The sequence below is a fragment of the Peromyscus californicus genome, unplaced genomic scaffold (genome assembly GCF_007827085.1).
Source record: "Peromyscus californicus insignis strain IS unplaced genomic scaffold, ASM782708v3 Scaffold_7__1_contigs__length_154581171, whole genome shotgun sequence".
Lineage (NCBI taxonomy): Eukaryota > Metazoa > Chordata > Mammalia > Rodentia > Cricetidae > Peromyscus > Peromyscus californicus.
This window is the reverse complement of record NW_026294595.1, coordinates 49,231,173-49,252,516: the sequence shown is the minus strand read 5'-3', so window position 1 is coordinate 49,252,516 and position 21,344 is coordinate 49,231,173. Positions and strand designations below refer to the sequence as shown.

Here is a 21,344-nt window from a genome sequence, read left to right as displayed (position 1 = left end):
TTTCTAAGAGAAACATTTCAAACAAGCAACCCCACAATTTATTCATGGCCGCCAAGAATAAAAGTACCAGGCTTCACCAGTGAGGCCTTCCAAAGCTTTGCATGACTTTCAAGGCTCGGCATCATGGCTCATTCACCTGCAGGCTAGCTCCATCAATGCATCAGTCATTTGTTTGGCTCTGGAGGAAACTATTTGATTACACAAAATTCTTTTTTAGATCAAGTTTGAAATCTTAGCCAAACTGGGACAAGTGGCGAAGCCTGCCAGCTCAAGGGGTTGACTCCTAGACATACTGAGCCCGGGACAAAGACAAGGAGCCACCACAGGTTAGAATCCAAAGCCAAAGGAGCTGAAAAGGAATGAGAGCATAAAAGATGTAAGGCTCGGCCAGGCCTTTATGAGTGCTCTCTCCGCCATGACTGCCTCTAAGATGATGTATTCCTCACACTTCCCGTAAATGAGCACTGTGCCCTGAGGGATGCTGGGAAGCATCAGTAAATGCAAAAGCCAACAGGACCAGCGGCATCCATCCACTGCTGTGCCACCTGTGCATTCTGAAGTTGGCAAGTCACCAGACATCTTTACGGCCCCCCATTTTCCATACCTTATTATAGAGCACATCATTTTTAAAAGCATTTAAATGAACCAGATGTTAACCCCATTCATTCCACTTTCTCCGGGAATGTGTCAATAATGATTTTTAAAATGCAAAAGAAAATGTCAAAGTATTTTGTTCCCTGGTTAAGACTACATCCGTGGAATAGGAAAGAGAAAATTCATAAAACACTCTATGGTCATTCAAGAAATAATTATAAGGTATGTCAAACCACAGAAAATCGAGCAAGCACTAAATTAGCAACAAAAATAAGATGTCTTATGTCAAAATGGCTTTTTCACTCACTCATTTTAAAAACAAGTTTTGAAAATTAAATTCCATCCACCAGCTCAGAACAGCACACATTAAGGCTTGACTGTTACGCCATTATCCACATGCTCTCTCTCGCTGGCAACTACATTCACTGACAGGGCGCCTTGGAGCTCACCTCCCATAGTGCTTTGAAGTCTTCCTGCTCAATGCGGAGGAGCTCACTGCTCTCTCTGGTAACGATGGTCGCATGGCGGGGTGTGTTGTCCAGTATGGACTCTCCAAAGGCTGTCCCAATTCCCAGGGTGCAGATGGTCACCGCATCCTGAGAATGCCCCCACCAAAAAAACAGTCATTAGAAAATTAAAGTCTTTAAATTGATGTATAATTTGTGTAAAATAAATGCTCAGTTTTACTGTGTGGTTCAACGTATTTCAACAAACATAGACACTGATATAAATGATATCCAATCAAGACTTAGAACTTTTCTTTCACTGCTAAAGGTTCTCTGTATCCCTGATCCAGTCAAGACCCTTCCATCAGAGGAAATCACTGCCCTGATTTCCATCCTCGGAAGGATGCTTTGCCTGTTAGGGAACTTTCCGTAGAAAGAGACAGGCAGTAGGGTCTAATCTGTGTCTGGCTTCTTTTGCTCAATGTAACAGCTTTGAGTAACCCACGTTCTCACACGGGTCAGTAGATGTTTTTCCTCTTGTAGGTGAGTAGTTTTGTGTTCCATGGCCATGCTACCATTTGCTCATCCATTCTCATACCGGGACCACTAAGATGTTTCTAGTTTGTGGATACTGTGAATACTGCTAACGACAATAATCTGATCTAACTACTAGTTGCTTTAAGAAAAGAAGGAAACATTTACTGAAAGGGGACTAGGTCCTTTTGGTGAGAAGGAATGATCACAATGTTTAGGAAGTTGGAACAGGACTGCTACTGTCCCTGGAAAACTGAAGGTCCGATTGGTGAGCTCCCAGAGGCCTCAGTTCAGGAAGCAATGAGACAGAGCCAGGTTCTAAGTCTTTCTGACTAGAGATGCCAGGCTTTTGTGTCATGCTGCCCCCTGCAGCCAGAACCGAGGAAAAACAGCACCAGAGAAAGCACTGCGGAGCTGTTTATAAAATGTTCTGAGTCGGTGCTCAAGAAAGTTCTGAAGAAATTGTAAAAACTAATTCCTCTCTACACGCAACATTGGCAAGAACATTTGTATTTAGATCTAACTACTTTCAAACAATGCAAATAGCCGCCTCAAAACCACCTGGAGATGAATTCTGCAGGCGGTATAAGCTACGGAGACACACAAGGGTGATCCTCCAAGTTCGGAGGCACACTTCTCCTTTCATGCATCTAGTACACAATCATAGGCAAATATTATTAAGATCCAGTTAGTGACTCTGCAATCATATTACCGAGACAAATGCGCACAAGAATCCAGCCCCTTGAACCATGGTAAATTGCTTCTGCAAAGATATTACCCTCTAAAATTATGTTCAGGAAAATAAAAATCAATAATATTTCAGAAAAGGGAAAAAAAGATCTGGGGCAAATTTAAGAACAGCCACTGATATATTCCCCAGAAGAACATCTGCAAACAAATCCATTCAAAAAGCACACCCGGGGTTGGGGATTTAGCTCAGTGGTAGAGCGCTTGCCTAGCAAGCGCAAGGCCCTGGGTTCAGTCCTCAGCTCCGAATTTAAAAAAAAGAAAAAAAAAAGCACACCCAGAACTGACTGTCAATAGTTGGGAAGCTGGTGAGTAACTTTCAGATTCCAGTAGAAACATGAGATGGGTTGTGACAAATTACAGGCTTCCACAAATCCCCTAAAATAAAGGGAGCCCTGGAGGCTCCCACTGGACTGCTGTAGTCTTCTATTACTTTACTTCAGGACCAATTCTTTTTTCCTAATACATACTTTCCAGTGTGGGGGCTTTAATTTTGTTTATTTAATTGTTTTATTTTTTCAAGACAGGATTTCTCTGGTAGTCCTGGTTGTCCTAGAATTCTGTCTGTAGACCAGGCTGGCCTCAAACTCAGAGATCCACCTGCCTCTGCCTCCCAAGTGCTGGGATTAAAGGCATGCACCACCACCGCCCGGCTAGTGGTGATGAGAAAGACCCATCATGAGCATTGCAGCAAGAGGGTTGTGGAGACTTCAGTTACACAGGAACTAGCTGGTGCGTAGAGATGAGGCGGGTATCTTCTTCACCTCCCTTCCTGACACATGTATGCTGTCACCAAAGCATACACAAATATGGGCTGTGGAACTCAACATGTCCTGTCTTCTTGGGCTCTTGTAATAAAGACACAAGATAGAATGCTTGCTTTCTCCTGGAGCTTTCGATTTACCCAGGTTTAGTCATATTCCAAAACTCCGTTGTGGTGGTAATGTTACCCGCACTGCTTGGAACAGTCCACTGAACAGTGACGTCCACTGTAACAGGTGCCCAGTCACAGTCTGATTCCAAGGAGCCACACTGTCACCTGAAGTGACTGGTGATCAGCCCTTCCTACATCCCCTCCTTTGTGCTTGATCCAGTTAAATTTAAGGACGGAGTCACAAATGACAACAGCCAGTGGTGTAGCACTTGCCCAGGACTCATGAGGACCGGGATTCGATCCAACATGTCAGTCAAACTACACACACATTCTCAGCTTGAAATTCAGGCTAGGAAACCTCTCCGCATTGTTGCAGCTTCAAACTTCAATTTCATCAGGTTCAGAATGGTTTTTAGGACAAATTTACTTAGGAATTGGAATGGATATGGGAGGTATTGGTCAGGCACCAGGATATTGAGCACCGGGAGATTGAAGGGTCAGAAACCATTTGTCTTTTCTAAAGGCTAACCGATATCATTGCAATCCTTGGGTGCCTCATCTTGTTGACGTTGGAATTTGGGCTTCCTATAGTCTCAGGAAAAAAAATTATCAAATAAAATCATATCCAAACATACTCCTAAGCATCAGGATTAATATGTTGCTGTGAACACAGGTTGAAAGGTAAGGTAAATATGGGTAATTGTAGAAGATCCTGTGTCCACACTACAATCTCACTATACCCCTCAGGTCAGAATTCAAAGCCTTGACCCCTGTAGATACCTCTGCCTGTTGCAAAACATGTCTGTTTCTACATGCAACATGAGATTTCTTTAAAGCTAACACATAGGCTACAAGACTATTCACATCGCCAAGCTTATCTCTCAGGGACCATTCAGGAGAGTGTTTATGACTTCTGCTTATCTGTGGATTGTTCACTGAGGTCATCTGAGAAAAAATGTTTTCAGTGCCATAGAAAATGAAGAAAGCAATCAGCACCGGCCAGAGAGTCTGGAAACACTGAATAAATGCCCTGTTCTGCATTAGCTTTGAGGACCTTTCAAATGAGAAGTAAAGATTCAAGAATGTAAGCACCTTCCTGAGATGAAGGTGGTGTAGCCAAGGCTGCTGGAGCCCTACCACGTTACCCACTTGTTGTAGGCTATTTGTACACTGTGTAAAGATATAGTGCTGTGATTGGCTTAATAAGGGGCTAAATGGCCAACAGCTAGGCAGGACTTCCAGGCAGAGAGAGGAAACTCAAGATGAATCTAGGCATGAGAGGAGATGCCAACGAGACATGGAGGGAGTCAGACACACAGAATAAAAGAAAGGTAAAAAGCCATGAGGCAAAACACAGATTAATATGCATGGATTAATTTAGGTTATAAGAGCTAGTGGGACAAGCCTAAGCTAAGGCCGAGCTTTCATAATCAATAGTAAGTCTCCTTGTTATTTGGGAGCTGGCCGGTGGGACAGAGCAAGACTTGTTACACCCACCCACTTCCCAAACCACTGTAGCTTTCTGTGCAGATCCAGACACACATGCAAGGTTCTATCTGGAGCATCTTCATCAGCTGGAGAACAGTGCTGGGCAGGCGCCATGAAGGTATAGCCTTCTACAAAGAGGTAGGACAGTGGGAGACACCAGCAGCTTCCTTGCCCTTCTCTTGAGTGAGGCCCGCTTCCCCCAGGGGAAACCTACTGATCTACTTTAAAAAGATTTTCTTAATTATCATATTTTGTGTATATGGGTGTTTTACCTCCATGTATATTTGTGCACCATCAGTGTGCAGTGTCCTTGGAGGCCAGAAGATGGTGTAGGATCTGCATACATGTGGGTGGAATGTTGTTCCATGACTGGACACAGTTTTGACTGTGATATCTCTTTCGCCCTTCAAAACTGAGATCGTGTTATTTGAAGAATGCATGACTCAGAACAAATGTTTAGTTACCCATGCATGTTCCTATTGACAGTAGAGGTCGAGTGAAATGCTTGGGATTAGATTTCCCATTTGTTAAGATTTTGGAATATTTGCATTATATATGTGTGTGTGTGTGTGTGTGTGTGTGTGTGTGTGTGTGTGTGTGTGTGATGTGTATATTTTCTCAGTTAGGGTTCTTCCTCTCAGGTGACTAGAGCCTGCATCAAGCTGACATAAAATTATTCACATGTACCTCAGTCTGTGCGTTCCAGTCCCTCAGCCTGCTTGGGCCTTCGCCACACAAATCTGCAGCTACCTCAGCTGCTGTCACTAAGCCAAGAGACGTCAGCAAGCCCATGGTGACAGGTACCAAGAACCAGGCAAAGGAGGTCTACACGGAGGCACAAAGCTGGTACAGAAGAGGCCCGAGCCATCGTAGGCCTAGATTACACAGTCTCCACAGCTTTGGGCAAAATGTTGCCCAAGTCCTCGGTGAAATGGTCACAATCCCTTTAATAAGATTAATAGCAGAACACATGTTTTAAATATTTATTTATTTGGGGGACAGCCGCCATGACACACATGCCATAGCATGCAGGTGGGGCTCAGTGTGACGACTTGTGGGAGTTGGTTCTCTTTCTACCACGTGGGCTTCAGGACTCGAACTCAGGCAGTCAAGTTTGGCAGCAATCACCTTTGCCGGCTGAGCCATCTTGACAGAATTAAATAGAAATAAACAACACAAAGGAAACTATAATTCCTAACTCAGTCACATTGCCACACTACCCTTCTAAAAAGCAAATTATATTTTTGCTGTTATTTAAACAACAGAGACTCTCTATAGTCATGTTGTATTAAGCTTCACCTAATGACGGCTTTCAACACTTAAATTCCAAGTTTCTCTGTCCCCCCCCCAGTCTGGATGTCAAGTGGTTTGAATGATCTGCAAAACACTTGAGCTCTCTGGGGGAGCTTGGATTCAAAGGAACCCTTCTGACAATCCCTGCCGTAAATCAAAGAATCCTTTTGTACTGCGTCTAATCACCCCTAATTTATCTGCTTTGTGCATCTGCGTTATGGAAAACTCCCATCTTAAAGCAGGCGTTCTCACTAGAGACATTTCACGTGTGTTTCATGCGTACAGTATGAAACAGGGGTGGTGTTAGGAAGGCCAGGGTTACACGCCACAGGCAGTTAGGGTCGCCGTCCGAGCTGGGAAACTTTGGGCCCGGCAGACTGTTTATAAGCATCCGTTGAAACCCAGCTTACACAGATGTTCTGGGAGAGTCAGTCATTTAGTCGATTCAATAGATGTGAGCCTTGTCAGTGGTAAACACATGAAGGGTTTTTTTTTTTTAATTATTCTGTAATTTTGAAGAGTTATCAGATCTTAGGCTGGGTGTGGTAGCTCATGCTTTTCAACCCAGCAGTTAGTTGGGAGGCAGAGGAGGTGGATCTCTGAGAGTCTGAGGCCAGTCTGGTCTTCTATATATTCAGTTCCAGACTAGCCAGGGCTGCATAGTGAGCCCTGGATAAAAAACAAACGAACAAACAAAAAACCCAACAAAACAAACAAAAACAATCAACATCCCTCCCCCCCAAAAAGTTATGAGGTCTTTTAGTTAGTCAGACTTCATTTATTTACATACTAGTGAGCCAAGAATTAACAATCTCACTTGGGTTGAATTATCTTTAAGTGTGTAGATAGCCTAAATTCTTATGAAACAAATGTTTTACAGTGTTCTTTTTCAGCCTATAGGAGATACTCACCATTAAGTTTCAAAGCTCTTGCATTTAGCTCATGAGCTTGAATTTGCTCCTGGAATTTATTGAGTCCTCTACGCACCTTTAAATAATAAAATTGAATGGAACCCAATTTCAGAGTCTGTCAAAGCATCCAACTGTATGCGTGTCAAAAGGATTTACTGCCAAGCAGGAAGGTAAAATACTTCTAAGTCCAATGTGTTTTCTGGCAAACAGCAACAGCTAGGCCAGTTCCTTTTAGAGCATGTCCCTGGAATCAGCTTCTCAGGCAGCTGAGGGACATCAGACAAGCTGGCTGGGGATGGCTTGCAGAGGATGGACTGGCACGGGCATTTCTAACCAATGAGGAGGCCATGAGCGGAGAGCCTATCCGACCCGTACTGTGTCACCCAAACAAAGAATACATAGCAACAAAACTGTGTAGGGTGAGTTGTGCAGAATGCTAAGTCAATTTAAAAAAATCTGCTCTAACAAACAGCGCAGCCACAGCCAGAGCAGGCAGGAGTCAGCGATGAAGAGCAACCACTGCCTGCTTGGCACCGTTCACATTCCCAGGGCTGAACCTGTTCAGAAACGTGCCTGACAAATGTCTCCCCCAAATGGTGACATCACTGAAAACGAAAACAAGGTGAAGGGACCGAGAGGATGAGTGAAGAACCGGGAGTGGGGGTGGGGTGGGGGATGGTGGGTAGCTGTACTTCAAATCTGATAAACAAAACGGCGACTCATAAAAGCATCTTTGCCGTAAAGGCAAAGGCAGGGACGACTACAGGTTCACTAGTTGACCTTAGAGAGAAGAACAGTAAGAGGCCTTTTTGCTAAAACCAGAGTAAAATTCGCCAGATAATGGCGCAATGACAGATGAGGGGGTGGGATGTAGTGAAGGCTAAGGCCAAGTGCGGCCCTGATCCTCTGCTCTGGTGAAATGGCTAAAAATTAAACGCCTGCAGTTTCAAATACTGAGCTGCATTCCTGCTTTCCATGTGCTAACACTGCCCTCTTGCGACCAATGTTAGCATTGCAGGCCTGGCAGCCCGCAGCTCTCCCTTCTAGGCAGCCGACTTTTTATTAGTCACCAGAAAGCACCCAACTTTGTACCAAGTGCTTTATATACCCCGGCTCACTAAGGCAGGACCTATTGGTTTCAGATTACAGGTATCTAACTGCACATACTCATACCCAACCAAGTGCCAAAAGGAGACCTCAGGGACCTCAGAATTTAGCTGCTGGGTTTGTAGCAAATAAAGACAACAATGAGGTAAGCGTCCTTTACAGAGAAGCAAGGCTTTAATGACATCCTGAACACCATTCCTTATTTTTGAAACTTGAAATTCTGTCAGCAGTCTTTAGGAAGTGGTATGATTGGAAATTTGTCATACTTTGGATGTTTCTAGATTGGTTTAAAAGTCATTTAGATTTAGATCTTTGTTATACCATAAAGTCTCTTCACCTATAAATCTGCAGGGAAAAACAAGACCTCTCACACTCACACACACACACACACACACACACACACACACACACACACACACACACACACAAGTTGGGTGCTGTTGTCTGATATAATGAGGTTTATAAACCTATTTAAGGTTTATTAATATGTCTTGTTTATAACATGTTATCCTGTTCATTTCCAGCCCCAATCCACTAACATATTAATGAAAAACACACCCCTCTAGTTCACTCAAGCGGGACTATCCAGCCTAAGTAAGCAGGCCTGAAAGTACATGAGGTTCCGGGGCTTGGTTTTGGAGATGGGATCTGCAGGCCTGTGTGTCCCGGGTAGGATGTTCCTGGAGGTACACTGGGGGACTGGAGAGACTAGTCCTCCACAAGATCCTCGCTGCAAGTAGAAATCCTCCTGAACATGTGAGCCGTGTTGGGACTCCGTTAGACACGGATGCTGTCTGTGGGCATGTCTCCTTGTCGTTGGCCAAAGTTTCATAAGATAGCAAAAGCAATCAAGGCAGGAAGGCTGTCTGAGACGCTAGGAGGCACGCCTCTGACACAGCACATTGCAGTGAGCCTGGGTTTTGTTTGATGCTGTAGAGGAATAAACACGGTGTACGCAAAGGTAGGCATGGGGGTTTGCAGGTCTCTGCAAGCTCCTCCGCACAGGGCGAACAGCAGCAGCTCCGCAGCTCCCAGAATTCTTAGGGCAAACATGGTTTCAAGGAAGAAATGCGAAATGCAAGAGCATCAGCTCCCCGGGGAGATCTCTGGGTGGTGGGTCATGTCCCTGCCATCCCATCCGGGGCTTTCTCTCTCCATCCAGGTTGCTCTGAAAGGGCTGGGGGAAGGCCGCTGCCCAGAGGCAAGGCTGCAGAAGCAGGGTGTGGCTCTGGGGTCCAGCAGGGAAAGGGAGAATGTAACTGGTTGAGTATTGAGCTGTGTGGCTCTCAACAGGGTTTTGTGTCATTTTTGTGTCATTTGGAGACAGAGTGAGGTCGTTGCCAGTGGTTCCTACCTCTCCCTCCCCAGCTGCACCCCACCCTCACCCAGGTGGGACGGAGCCTGTGGTGGGAGATAAGCCATCCTGTGACCTGAGGGCCAGTGGTCTGTCTTCAATCCTCCCCATATAACGAAGGGCCGGAAGTTGACAGACACAATCATTTCCTGAGTATTTCCACATTTTTCTACAATATGGGATCAGTGGAGTTTTTTTTTACCGAGATCTCAAAGAAAGGGCACAGGGATGACAGGAATCCTAGTGGCCTCTAGCTCTTCAGCTTCCCACTCTGTCATCCTAAGGAGACCATGCTTTCTCTGTGGCCACGCACGACACAGCACACGAGTCAACCCATGAGTGGGTGCAACCCAATGTTGGGAACCGGCCACGTAAATAATGAGGGTTCCTACCACTTGTGTGGGGGAACACCACCAATGAAAAGCGAGTCCAACCTATATCCTAGGGCCCAAAGAGTTCAAGAAAACCCATCTACACCAAGCATACAGCAAGAAAGACACTGTGTTCTTAAGTCAGTGAGCACCAATGTGAGTGATGGGAAGGAAGAGATAGCACGCAGAACACTCAGGAAGGCAATAGGAGTTTATGAGGCAAATAGAATATTTATATGTGCATCCCTAACTCCCGATCACTACATAAAATACGGCAATTTTTCAGAAAAGGGGTATCAAGTCAATAATACCCAATAAATGTATAGCATAAGAAATACTACGTCAGAACCCGGACCCGTCTCTTCAGGGGCACCACCACCCACTTCTTCATCCAAGTCAGGGTCCTTCCTTTCTCCCAGCTCTGCACACAGCCCACCAACATCCCTTCTCAGGATTTCACCTCTGCTGGAACCCGCTACCCCTCCGTTTTCTTCCCTCATTCAGCCCACCCCAGCCCGGGTGTCCTGTGAAATGCAGGGCCACACTGGGCTATCTGGGTGTTGCTAGATCTAGGAGGCGTTGAAGGAAGAGTAGGTGGGTGTGGAGGTGAGGGTCTAGGGCTCTGAGCTGCCATCACACGCAGAAGAGTGGCTGGAGGAGCCCCAAGCAGAAGCTGCTTCTCCCAACAACTGTGCTCCTAGCTGGCCTCACTTCGACTTCTTCCCTCTTCCCATCCCTTCAGGCACCCATCCTGGTCCAGGTCATAAGGCCCGTCAGCACATCAGTGGGATAAAATGAATTGGACCAGAGCGAGAGGTGTGTGCAGGGGTGGCCATTGAGATGCCCGTAGGCTGCACAGTGCTCAGCTGCCTGCAGGCGGCGCTCCTGAGCCAGAAGCCATTCTTGCTCTTAACCGTTCTGGCCCAGAAAGCATCTGGGAACTTGTCTCTGTGTCCCTTCTGACTTAGGGAGAAGACAGACAAGCAGCAGAGAGAGGGTCTTAGAGAGAAAATGGAGACGCAGGCCAGCGGAGAAAGGCTGCCCTGCCCTTTCTGGATGACTTGACCCTGAGCACAGCTCCTCTCTAGTCTCTCCCAATTCTCCTTCAATCCCTGGTAAACCGGTTCTTTCTCTTTCATTCCTTCCCACCCCTAACTCTCCACCTACCTTTCTTCCCGTGTGGGCAGCAGGAAGAATGTAGACTTTGGACTACGTTAGACCCGGATCCAAAGTTGGTACGCACCTCTGTGGTCCCCGGGGAGTTGGGACCATTGTCGGGGAGTCTCGTATCCAAGTCTACGGGTACACCGGCATGTGACTGCTAAAGCAGCAGCCAGTGGCGCACACAGGTGTAAGGGATAGAGTGGTATGATCGTTTTTCCAGGCAAACCTGCCGACCATTTGTTTGGTCTAACACTAGATGTCGTAAACACCTTTTGGGATGTGATTACTATTACAGTAAATAAAATTTAAATGTATTCACTGTTGTGTATTATTTGAGGGGGACGCAAACACACCACAGGACACATGTGGAGGTCAGAGCACAACTCTGTGGAGTCCATTCCCTCCTTCCCCCTTTTGCATAGGTCCCAGAGGTCAAACGGGCTTCTCCAGGCTTGCTCAACAAGCATTTTAACCTGGTGAGTCCTCTTGCCACCCAGAAATAAACTTCAAAGAAAGTAAATTACCCTTCCCAAAGTAGGTGGGCCTTATCCCAATCAGTCGTTCTTAAGAACAAATTCGGTTCCTTTGGGGTTTCCCACAGAAGAAAGAAGTCGGTTTTCAGCCTCCATCAATTCTTACCTCCCCTCTCCCCCTCCCCCCAACTTCACCCCACCCCCCCACCCCGGACAGCTGCCCTAGGAGGTCGGGTTTGCCAAGCCCTGTGAACCTGGCAGCCAGTTCCTCAAAGTCAGTCACTCTGTGTCTCTTTGTCTCCCTCCCGTCCCTCCACTTTCCCGAAATCAGGCGGGTTGGCCCCTGCTGCTACTAGGCAGAGGACCAGTGCCCACCACATAGCCAGCCCAGGTAGATCAGGCTCCCCCCACCCAACACTTCTTCTTTCCGGGAAGCCTAGGGGAAGGAGGGCCAGCCATCTTGCTCACTCTCTTTAGCGTCTTCCTGGCTCACAGCCGGGACCTTGAGCTGCCTGAGAGCGTGGGCCCCCTATCTATCTCTGGCTACACCCTAGAACAGGTAGAATCGGAGTCCCTCTTCTTCTTTGTATCCCAATGATGTGACTAAATCCAGAAAACTGGTTCAAGCTTATGGGATGGAGTATGTAAAGGATTCAGTACGCAAGCATCAGTACAAAGCTAATAATTTCTCACAATTTAGGGGGCTAGGAGGCCAAGCCTAGCTTACAAAAGTTTTCTGCATTGGGTTTAAGGCCAAAATTACAGATTTTTTTTTTTTTTTTTTTTTTTTTTTTTTTTTTTTTTTTTTTTTGGTTTTTCGAGACAGGGTTTCTCTGTGTAGCTTTGCGCCTCTCCTGGAACTCACTTGGTAGCCCAGACTGGCCTCGAACTCACAGAGATCCGCCTGGCTCTGCCTCCCGAGTGCTGGGATTAAAGGCGTGCGCCACCACCGCCCGGCCCAGATTTTTTTTTAAAAAAGATTTGTTTGTTATGTGTACAGTGTTCTATCTGCATGCATGCCTACACGCCAGAAGAGGGCACCAGATCTCATTACAGATGGTTGTGAGCCACCATGTGGTTGCTGGGAATTAAACTCGGGACCTCTGGAAGAACAGGCAGTGCTCTTAACCTCTGAGCCGTCTCTCCAGCCTCCAGATTTTAGATTTAAAACCTACAATTAAATTCTATTACATTAGAGTGTAAAACTCCACAGCTAATAGCAAAGTGTTACTTGGCTCTTCTCTGCTAGGAGTTCCTGGGGCTCTCCCGTTGGTGCAGGAGAAGATTCCTGAAGATGCTGCCCTCAGAGTACTTTAACCCCGTCACAGTCTCCTGCCGAAGCAGCCGTGTGTCAGCCCGTCACCTCTGCCATGGCACTTCACTCCCTCGGGCTGCCCTTCCTCCCCTCCTCTCTCCCCTTGATCCACGCTTCCTTCCCCCCCCCCCCTTTCTCTTTTCCGACTCTCTTCTTTCTCCATCAAGACTTATTCAGGGCCAATTCAAAGAGCAAGAGGGACCAACAAACGACCCTCCTCAAGGTCCTTCTGCGGCACATCTATGCAGAAGGCCCCTAGGCAGGATGAGCACCAAGAAGCTCTAAGCAGAGACGCCCCTGTACGGGTGCCCATCAGGACAGCGGCTACAGTGTGATGGGATGGCCACAGTGTGTGTGTGTGTGTGTGTGTGTGTGTGTGTGTGTGTGTGTGTGTGTGTACCTGTGTACATGAATATGTGTGTGTGTGAGTGTGAGTGTATGCATGCACGTGAGCGTGTGTGCATGCGAGTATGTGAAGGGGGTAATAGTTTATCATTTTGCTTTCTTCTTCTTAGAGTTTCCGGTAGCTCAGGCTGGCCCCAAACTCTCCATGTACCTCAGCATGACCTTGAACTCCTGATCACCCTGCTTCCACCTAGAATTATGTATACCACATCCCATTCATATGTACTGGGAATCAAACCCTGGGCTTCCTGCAAGCTAGGCAAGCTCTCTCTCTACCAACTGAACTACATCCCTAGTCCTCTCCATGTTTCTTTTCAGTCAAACCACACAGAGCAGTGATTTATAGTATGTGACCAGCTGCCGGACTGCTTGTGTGTGAATCCTAGCTCCCTTAATTTCTACATATAATAATACATCACTTAGACTAAGCCATTTAACCACTTGGGGGTGGCTTCCTCATCTGTGAAGAGAAAACAGGAATACGACCTAATTCTTGGGTTATATGGGGATTCCAAGAGTAAAGCAAGACCTATTAAGTCCTTAGAATACTGCCTCCTGGGGATGGCTATGCAAAAAACATCAACTGTTTTCAGACCCACTGGGAAACTGAGGCAGCTGATAAAAGTCAACGCCCTCTCTGAAATCTAAGGAAAGCCAGTCCTGAGAGACAGTGGGACGAGCCAACACAACTGGGAGGCATGAGACGCTTGGGCTGAAGGCCATGTCTGGTGGGTTCTCTGTACTGCCACACACAGAAAATGCCATGGGACAGGGTGACTGGGGCACCAGAGGGAAAGCAGCCATGCACAACAGTGGACCTCACACGGGAAACCAACTGTGTTCCAAATTCCACTCCTCCATCAGTCTTTTCGGACGTCACCACAGTTTTCGGAAGGTGACTGGGGCTGGACAGACGGCTCAGTGGTTCAGAGCACTTGTCGCTCTTGCAGAGGACCTGGATTCAGTTCCCAGCACCCACACGGTGACTCTCAGCCATCTATAACTCCAGTTCCAGGGGATCTGATGCCCTCTTCTGACCTCTTCCAACACCAGGCATGCATGTGGTGCATAGGCTTACATGCAGGCAACACACACACACACACACACACACACACACACACACACACACACACAATAAATAAATAAATAAATAAATAAATAAATCTTTTTTAAAGAGAATGATTGCCCACAAGTCCCTATAAAATGTAAATCTCAAATTTAGAATAACAAATATTTTCCTATTTGAAGTGTGCTGCCAAAAAGGGCTCAGAAACTGTCTCATAGATTTAGTGTGTGTATGTTTATGCATGTGTGCCTGTGTGTGTGTGTGTGTGTGTACACACACATTTACACTTTTGTATGGAGTCCAGAGGTGTTCAGAGTTGGCTGTCTTCCTCAACTGTGCTCCACCTTATTCTTTGAGCCAGGGCCTCTCCTTGAGTCTGGAACTCATCAATTCACCAGCCAATATGCTCCAGCGACTGGCTGGTCCCTGCCTCCCTCTGAGAACTGTGACTACAGATGTATGTGGCTATGCCAGGCTTCTAAGTGGATGCTGGGCCTCCAAACCCAGGTCTTCGTACCTGCACAGCAGACATTCTCCTGACTGAGCCATAACCCTGACTTAGGAAGGAGAGCCCCTTCAGGGAACGAGCTTCAGCCACTTTCCCTGCATCTCTGAAGCTCCTAGGACACTGATGAGGGCCAGTGATATGAAGAAAAGTCACCACACAAGGGAGACAGGGAACATTTTTCCTCTTGGTGCTCACCCTCACCCTGTACAGCAATGATGAAACTGTCTATCACACCTCGGTGGAACTGTTTGCACTTCCCTGGAGACAGCCAGCCAGTGAGTTCCCGCACTGAACGTTCCAACAAGCTCACTCACACAAGACTTTCAATGTATGTTTGGGACACGACTAATCAAAGGAATTCAACAAACTCTTAACATGGGGAAGTAGATTTGAAAATGTGTCTAAAAAAATAATGTGGTAGACAAGGTCATGAATTTGAGAAGGAGCTGGGGGAGGGACACAAGGAGTTAAAACGAAAAAGGGGGGATTGGAGGTAGTGGAAATACAGTGCTTGTGTATGAAATTCTCCAAAATAAATATTAAAAAAACTAAAAACAGCAGTAACAATGCATCTATCATTGTTTTTTAAATGACAGAGTAGATTACCTGGTGACTGCTGGTCTCAGAAACTTTCACATCCAAAGACCCGGCTAGCACAGCATACCAGTTGGTTCCAATATCACCTTGACGAAACACTGAAAAAGAAACAATGATGTAAACACACCACGTACAGGTTTGTTTGTCTGGATAACCTGACAGATCTTCCCTGGGTATTACAAGCATGGCTTGTTCTCACCTTTCCCTCATCTATTCCCACAAGAATACAACATGGCTTCCCTCATGCCATCCATCCACAAAGCTTATCCTATAGATTGAACATCATCGGAAGCAGATACCCTATCTACAGAACACTCCCAGACACTGAGCTACAATAGCTAATGGATCATCCTGATCCATTGGCCCAACATAGTGATACAAACCTTTAATCCCGACACATGGGAGGCAGAAGCAGGCGGATCTCTGTGAGTTTGAGGTCAGCCTGGTCTACAGAGTGGGTACCAGGACAGCCAGGGCTACACAAAACACTGACGGTAATAATTCACTAACATTCTGTGTGATCTACCTTGAAAACACTTCACTGCATTGTGATTCTTGGAAAACTATGACTCTACATGGGAAGGGTTCCGTGACTTGCCACACTATGCCACCCAACTTCACAGATCTGCATTAAAGGCAAAACCACTGTGGTGGCACAATCCCAGCACTCAGAAGGCTAAGGCAAGAGGACCATGAGTTTGTGGCCTGCCCATGGGACATAGGAAGACTCTGTCAATAAGATAATTAAATAGATGAATGCATGTAATGTGTTTTCTAATGTGTTTCCTTTTAAACTAGCCAATGGATGGCTTGCTTTATAAAATTGTAAGAACCGAGTCATTGCTTTTTATTTTCTGAATTCATTGCACTTAGACATTTAGCTATGATCCTCACCAGAAGTATCTGGACCAGAATTGTCTCTGAGTTTGTAATCCCAGAGAAAAGCCATTTAGATATTAGGTCCCATATTACGTGATGAGCAGACCTTGGGAAGTCATCTGTGGGGCTGGAAAGATGGCTCAGCACCTAAGAGCACTTCCTGTTCTTCCAGAGGACCAGGGTTCAGTTCCCAGCACCCTAGCTGGACAACCACCTGAAACTCCAGCCCCAGGGAACATAATACCCTCCTCTGAACTCAGTGGGATCTGGCACACAGGTAGTAGACACAGACACATACACAGACACACACACACACACACACACACACACACACACACACACACACACACACACACGCATGCATGCACGCATGTGTGCGCGAAAAAAATCAATCTTTTATTTAATTTAAAAAAAGAAAAAGTTACTCTGAAATTCTCCTCCAAAATCTCATGCAAAGCAGCTCTCCTCATAAATATTGCAACTAAGGAACCCCATGGAACAATTTGATTTTTGCCTGTTGTTTGTTTTCCACGTTTATGATCAGAGGTCAAGCAAGTGGCGTACTGGAAATGAAAGCCCAGTTCAGGGGCCAGCCAAGGCCTGGCAGGGCTGGTATGCAGGGCCTACTAGCAGCTTCTGGGAGCCACGCCCTCTGAGTGGACCATGTGGTGGAGAGGTACAGACAGGGAGGGCAGCCAGCCAGCCCAGGGACAGAGTAAAAGGCTGGTGATGAGCTCACACTGGCCTTTCCAGCGATAACTGCTCTCAGCCTCTGTGACTCACTTCGAGTTACAGATGTGATCCAATTCCCATTACACACCATACAAGATTTGTTTCAAAACGGCTTTAAGAAACAGAAACGGCCCCCACCAAAGAACGAAGTTACTGACATCAGTAAGAAAAATACATGTGTTGGCTTGAAAATTATATGTGAAGAGAATGTTAAGATTTATTTCAGTGTGTGTGTGTGTGTGTGTGTGTATGCATGTGTGCTCAGCTCACACATGCCTGCAGCAGTCAGAAGAAAATGTCAGATCCCCAGGAGCTGGAATTGTATGGGTTGTGAGCTGCCCAAGTGGGTGCTGGGAACCAACCCTTCCAAAGAGCAGCAAGTGTTCCTAACCACTGAACCATCTCTCCTGTCCCTTTGTGGAGAAGTTTGTAAAAGCAGAAACATGACCACCTTTGTGTAGACCTGGGAAAACACTTCACAGGACGGACACATACTGAATGTTATCAGTCAGCTCTGGGTCTGGGGATGACACGTGACTTTTGTTGTTAATTTCCTATGTTTTCTGCTATGATGCTGCCCCAGCTTTCCCACCCAGACACACATGCGTGCGCTCTTGCTCAACCGAGCCAGATTTCACGTGAGTTCACACCCTCGTCCACAGGCCTCGTCCAAGACCTCCTGCCCTAGCCCCACTGGCATGGTGAAGATTGTTCTAATCAATCCAGGGCATCTCATCAGCTTTACCAATGACTGGTCTGGATTTTAGCCGTGGGGTACAGCTCTGGCCAATGACCCAGCACAGGAAGTCTGCTGGGGAACTCAGAAGGAACAGTCCTTCAGCGAGGATGTGTGCTGTGGACACAGAATATCTCCACTAGCTGCAGCTGCCTGAGGCACAAGCCAACCCCTGAGGTGCATGGGGAGGCTGGGGGAACCAGAGACTCTTCTCTACCAGCCATGAATCATCTCACCTCAGGGCTTTCACAGATGAGGAACTTTTTTTTTTCTTCTTGAATGAGTCATGGGTTATTCAAGGCAGTTGGATGGAAGTATTCTGTTAGTGCAGCATAAAGAGTACCTAGAAATGGGGAGACGCTGCTTTCTTTCTTGCTTTTTATTTTTTTTGGTTTTTCAAGACAGGGTTTCTCCATGTAGTTTTGGTGCCTGTCCTGGATCTCGCTCTGTAGCCCAGGCTGGCCTCGAACTCACAGAGATCTGCCTGGCTCTGCCTCCCGAGTGCTGAGATTAAAGGCGTGCGCCACCACTGCCCAGCTGATGCTGCTTTATTGTTGAAAAGAAAAATACCTTAGAAATGCAGCGTCCACCCTATTGATTAATTCTCTCTGCCCCCAATTCACACCTGGATAAATAACATTTATTACTGAGGTTCGTTCAGAACATAGCCAACAGCATTAGATAAGAAAGCTTTGTTTACAGCCCAGAGTAACATCCTTCCTGGATTAAAGAAGATAATTACTTGAACTTTTAAGGATACAGCTAAATGAATGTGTCAGTCTGTCCTTCCGAACCCATCTAGGAAGTGGGCTGCTGCCCTGGGCGTGGGGGTAACCATTTCCAGACTGCGAACATATGAGTGAAGAGCAGAAGAAGCCCAGGGGAGAGAAATGCCAGCTCACTTGGAAGCTCAAACATCTGCCATACCGACTCTGTGGATGCTATCTGTCCCACATGGTACCACGGATGAGCACAAGCCACACGTAAGCACACGGCACAGGCGTCGCGGGGCTTACATGTTATTCCTTTCTCCAGGTTCTCATAATAACCGCATAGACAAATCTGATGAAGGAGGTTTGGGTGAAATTTCTCAAAAGCTTTAACTTCTTTCAGTCGCGTGAAAATTATGTCCACATCTTCACTGGATCGTTCCAGCGGCCTGCGGGGAGAGGGAAAAGACACAGAGCCTGTGAGGGCTTCGTGACAAACAGGCCACAAGGCATCACTCACTACAGTTGCTTGTTATCGATCATGAGACAGGGTCTCCTGCAGCCTGGTCTGCCTGGAACTTAGAATGTAGGCAAGGAGGACTTTGAACCACTTATCCCCTCCCTCTACCTCCCAAGTGCTGGATGACAGGCCTGTGCCGTGAAGTTAGTCGGCTATCCCAAACGTTCCAAATATTTAACCACTTGTCCCCGTCACAGACATCTCTCTGTGCGTGTCCACCTTAAGTTCTTACTGTTGTGAATGACTAAGGCAGGTCTGCTAAGAGTCAAGGCAACTAGATTCAAAGAAAATGTGTGTGGTCCCAGCTAATTCCCTCAGAGACGGGGTGGATGGAACTTCCTGTGTAGGAAAGGAGACCGAGGATGTGCAGCGCCCGGCTGCTGAGATGACTGTGTACCTGAAAGAGCGGGCGGGGAGCCACAGACCTCACTAGTGCTGTGGTTTGCTTCAAAGCTTCAAGGCAACCAGGCTGAGCCCTCTACAAGGTCATCAGGCCCTGGGGGTTGTGCCCTCATGAAAAGATCATACCTCTGCCATAGGAACGAGTTCCTAATAGAAGGATTGTGTGGTGCTCTTGCCTCTCTCTTCTCCAGGCCCTTTCTCTCTGGCTTTTGCACGGATGATACTGTGGCCCTCTTTATGTCCACCATGGGCTTACGCAGGAAGAAGGCCCTGCAAGTATGATTCCATCACATCTTCTAATGGATCGCCCAGACTCCAGAACTGTGACAGATATTTTTTTTTCTTCATAAATTACCCAGTTTGTGGCATTCTGTTATAGCAGCACAGTATCAGGGCCCCTTTTCATCCACCATCTCGAGAGGACTTCCAAACTCCCTGTCAGAAGCAAAGTCCTCAAGGCTCAGGGTTTGAAATGCAGCTAGAACTTCAAGAGTGAACTGCTGTGGGGTGGTCTGTATGTCAAATTGCTCTGATTGGTCAATAAATAAAACACTGATTGGCCAGTAGTCAGGCAGGAAGTATAGGCGGGACTAACAGAGAGGAGAATGGAGAGAAGAGGAAGGTGGAGGAAGTCACTGCCAGCCGCCACCATGACAAGCAGCATGTGAAGATGCGGGTAAGCCACAAGCCACGTGGCAAGGTATATATTTATAGAAATGGATTAATTTAAGCTGTAAGAACAGTTAGCAAGAAGCCTGCCACGGCCATACAGTTTGTAAGCAATATAAGTCTCTGTGTTTACTTGGTTGGGTCTGAGCGGCTGTGGGACTGGCAGGTGACAGAGATTTGTCCTGACTGTGGGCCAGGCAGGAAAACTCTAGCTACAGTGAACAAATGCTACCCAAAGAGAGTTCGTGTGAGCTTACACGGAGGCACTTTCAGTACTGCAAGGCTAACAGTAGGGTGTCCCTCAGAGGGCATCCGGCCCAATGGGTGCATGTCACACTGTGGGCACCTGCCACCGGAAGCGTGGGACTGACCCAAAGCAAGGCCAGCATGGAAATGGCCCCAGGAGGAACTGCAAGGCAGGCATGTTGGAAACGACACTGATGTGGTGAATTCTCTCCTCAGAGGAAAACCAAGAAGAGATGAGGGTCCCTCTGCCCTCACAAAGGGAAGCAGAAACCCTCCCTATCTATCTCCCTGAGTATGCCCTTTATTAGGAAGGCAGACCAGGGCAGTGGGAGATTGTTGGCCTAATGCTCCATAGGAGAGACTGAACACTCAGAGCAGCAGGAGAAAAACGTACTTCCATGAAGTTCCACGTAAGCCAGAAAATCAACAAGGTTCAAATCCAGACTATAAGTCACATAAGACATTGATGGCTTTGTGCTGTCACCCACTGTTAAACACGTAACTTCCTCAAACAGTTAAAAGTGACGGTTTTTAAAATTAAAACACTTAGAAAGTACATTTATTGATTCTATGTCGGTTTCCGTGCCTGTGTGTCTGTGTGTGCGCATGCTTATGCAGTACTGGAGCGGGATCCAGAGCCTCATGCATGCTAGTCACTCTACCAACTCTGCTGGTCCCTCTGTTTTCATCTCCAAATGCCCTCTGACGATTAGTGGATGCATTTCAGAACACTAGACACAGGTTAGCTAAATGCACTTGACTTAAAATGACTTTGTAGCTCAGTTTGACTTTTCACTTCAACAGGAAGTTAATGTGAAAAAGATATTTCCCTCCTTTGATGAACAACCCCCAAAGCTAAAATAACTCATGTGAGCTTTAAAAATTACACAAGGCTATAGCAGCTATGGCTGTTACTACTACTAGTACCAACACCAACATCATCATCAGCCACTGAGACCTTTAAAAGAAGCATCCAGGGAGGGACTGAGGAAATGATCTGTGGATAAAGTGAGACCCAGATCCAGTGAGAGACCCCGCCTCAAAAACTAGGGTGGAGAAGGATAGAGGAAGATACTGGATGTTGACTTCCAGCCTCCACACAGGCATGCATGTGCACATGGACATATATATCCCCCCCCCCGACACACACACACACACAATATCACACAATGCACACGCACACACACATACGCACACACAGTA

General features: G+C 46.7%; 1 protein-coding gene across 2 annotated transcripts in view; it reads right to left on the bottom strand.

Annotated features, from left to right (window-relative positions):
• The window catches only part of Rapgef4 (Rap guanine nucleotide exchange factor 4), a 284,129-nt gene that overhangs the window by 223,384 nt on the left and 39,401 nt on the right, over positions 1-21,344 (bottom strand). For both annotated transcript variants that reach the window (XM_052724191.1, XM_052724192.1), the window contains exons 2-4: positions 18,611-18,753; positions 15,257-15,345; positions 1,044-1,190 (exon numbers count right to left, since the gene is read on the bottom strand). In XM_052724191.1, coding sequence (XP_052580151.1) covers positions 1,044-1,190; positions 15,257-15,345; positions 18,611-18,753 — 379 coding nt within the window. The remainder of the gene's footprint in view (positions 1-1,043; positions 1,191-15,256; positions 15,346-18,610; positions 18,754-21,344) is intronic.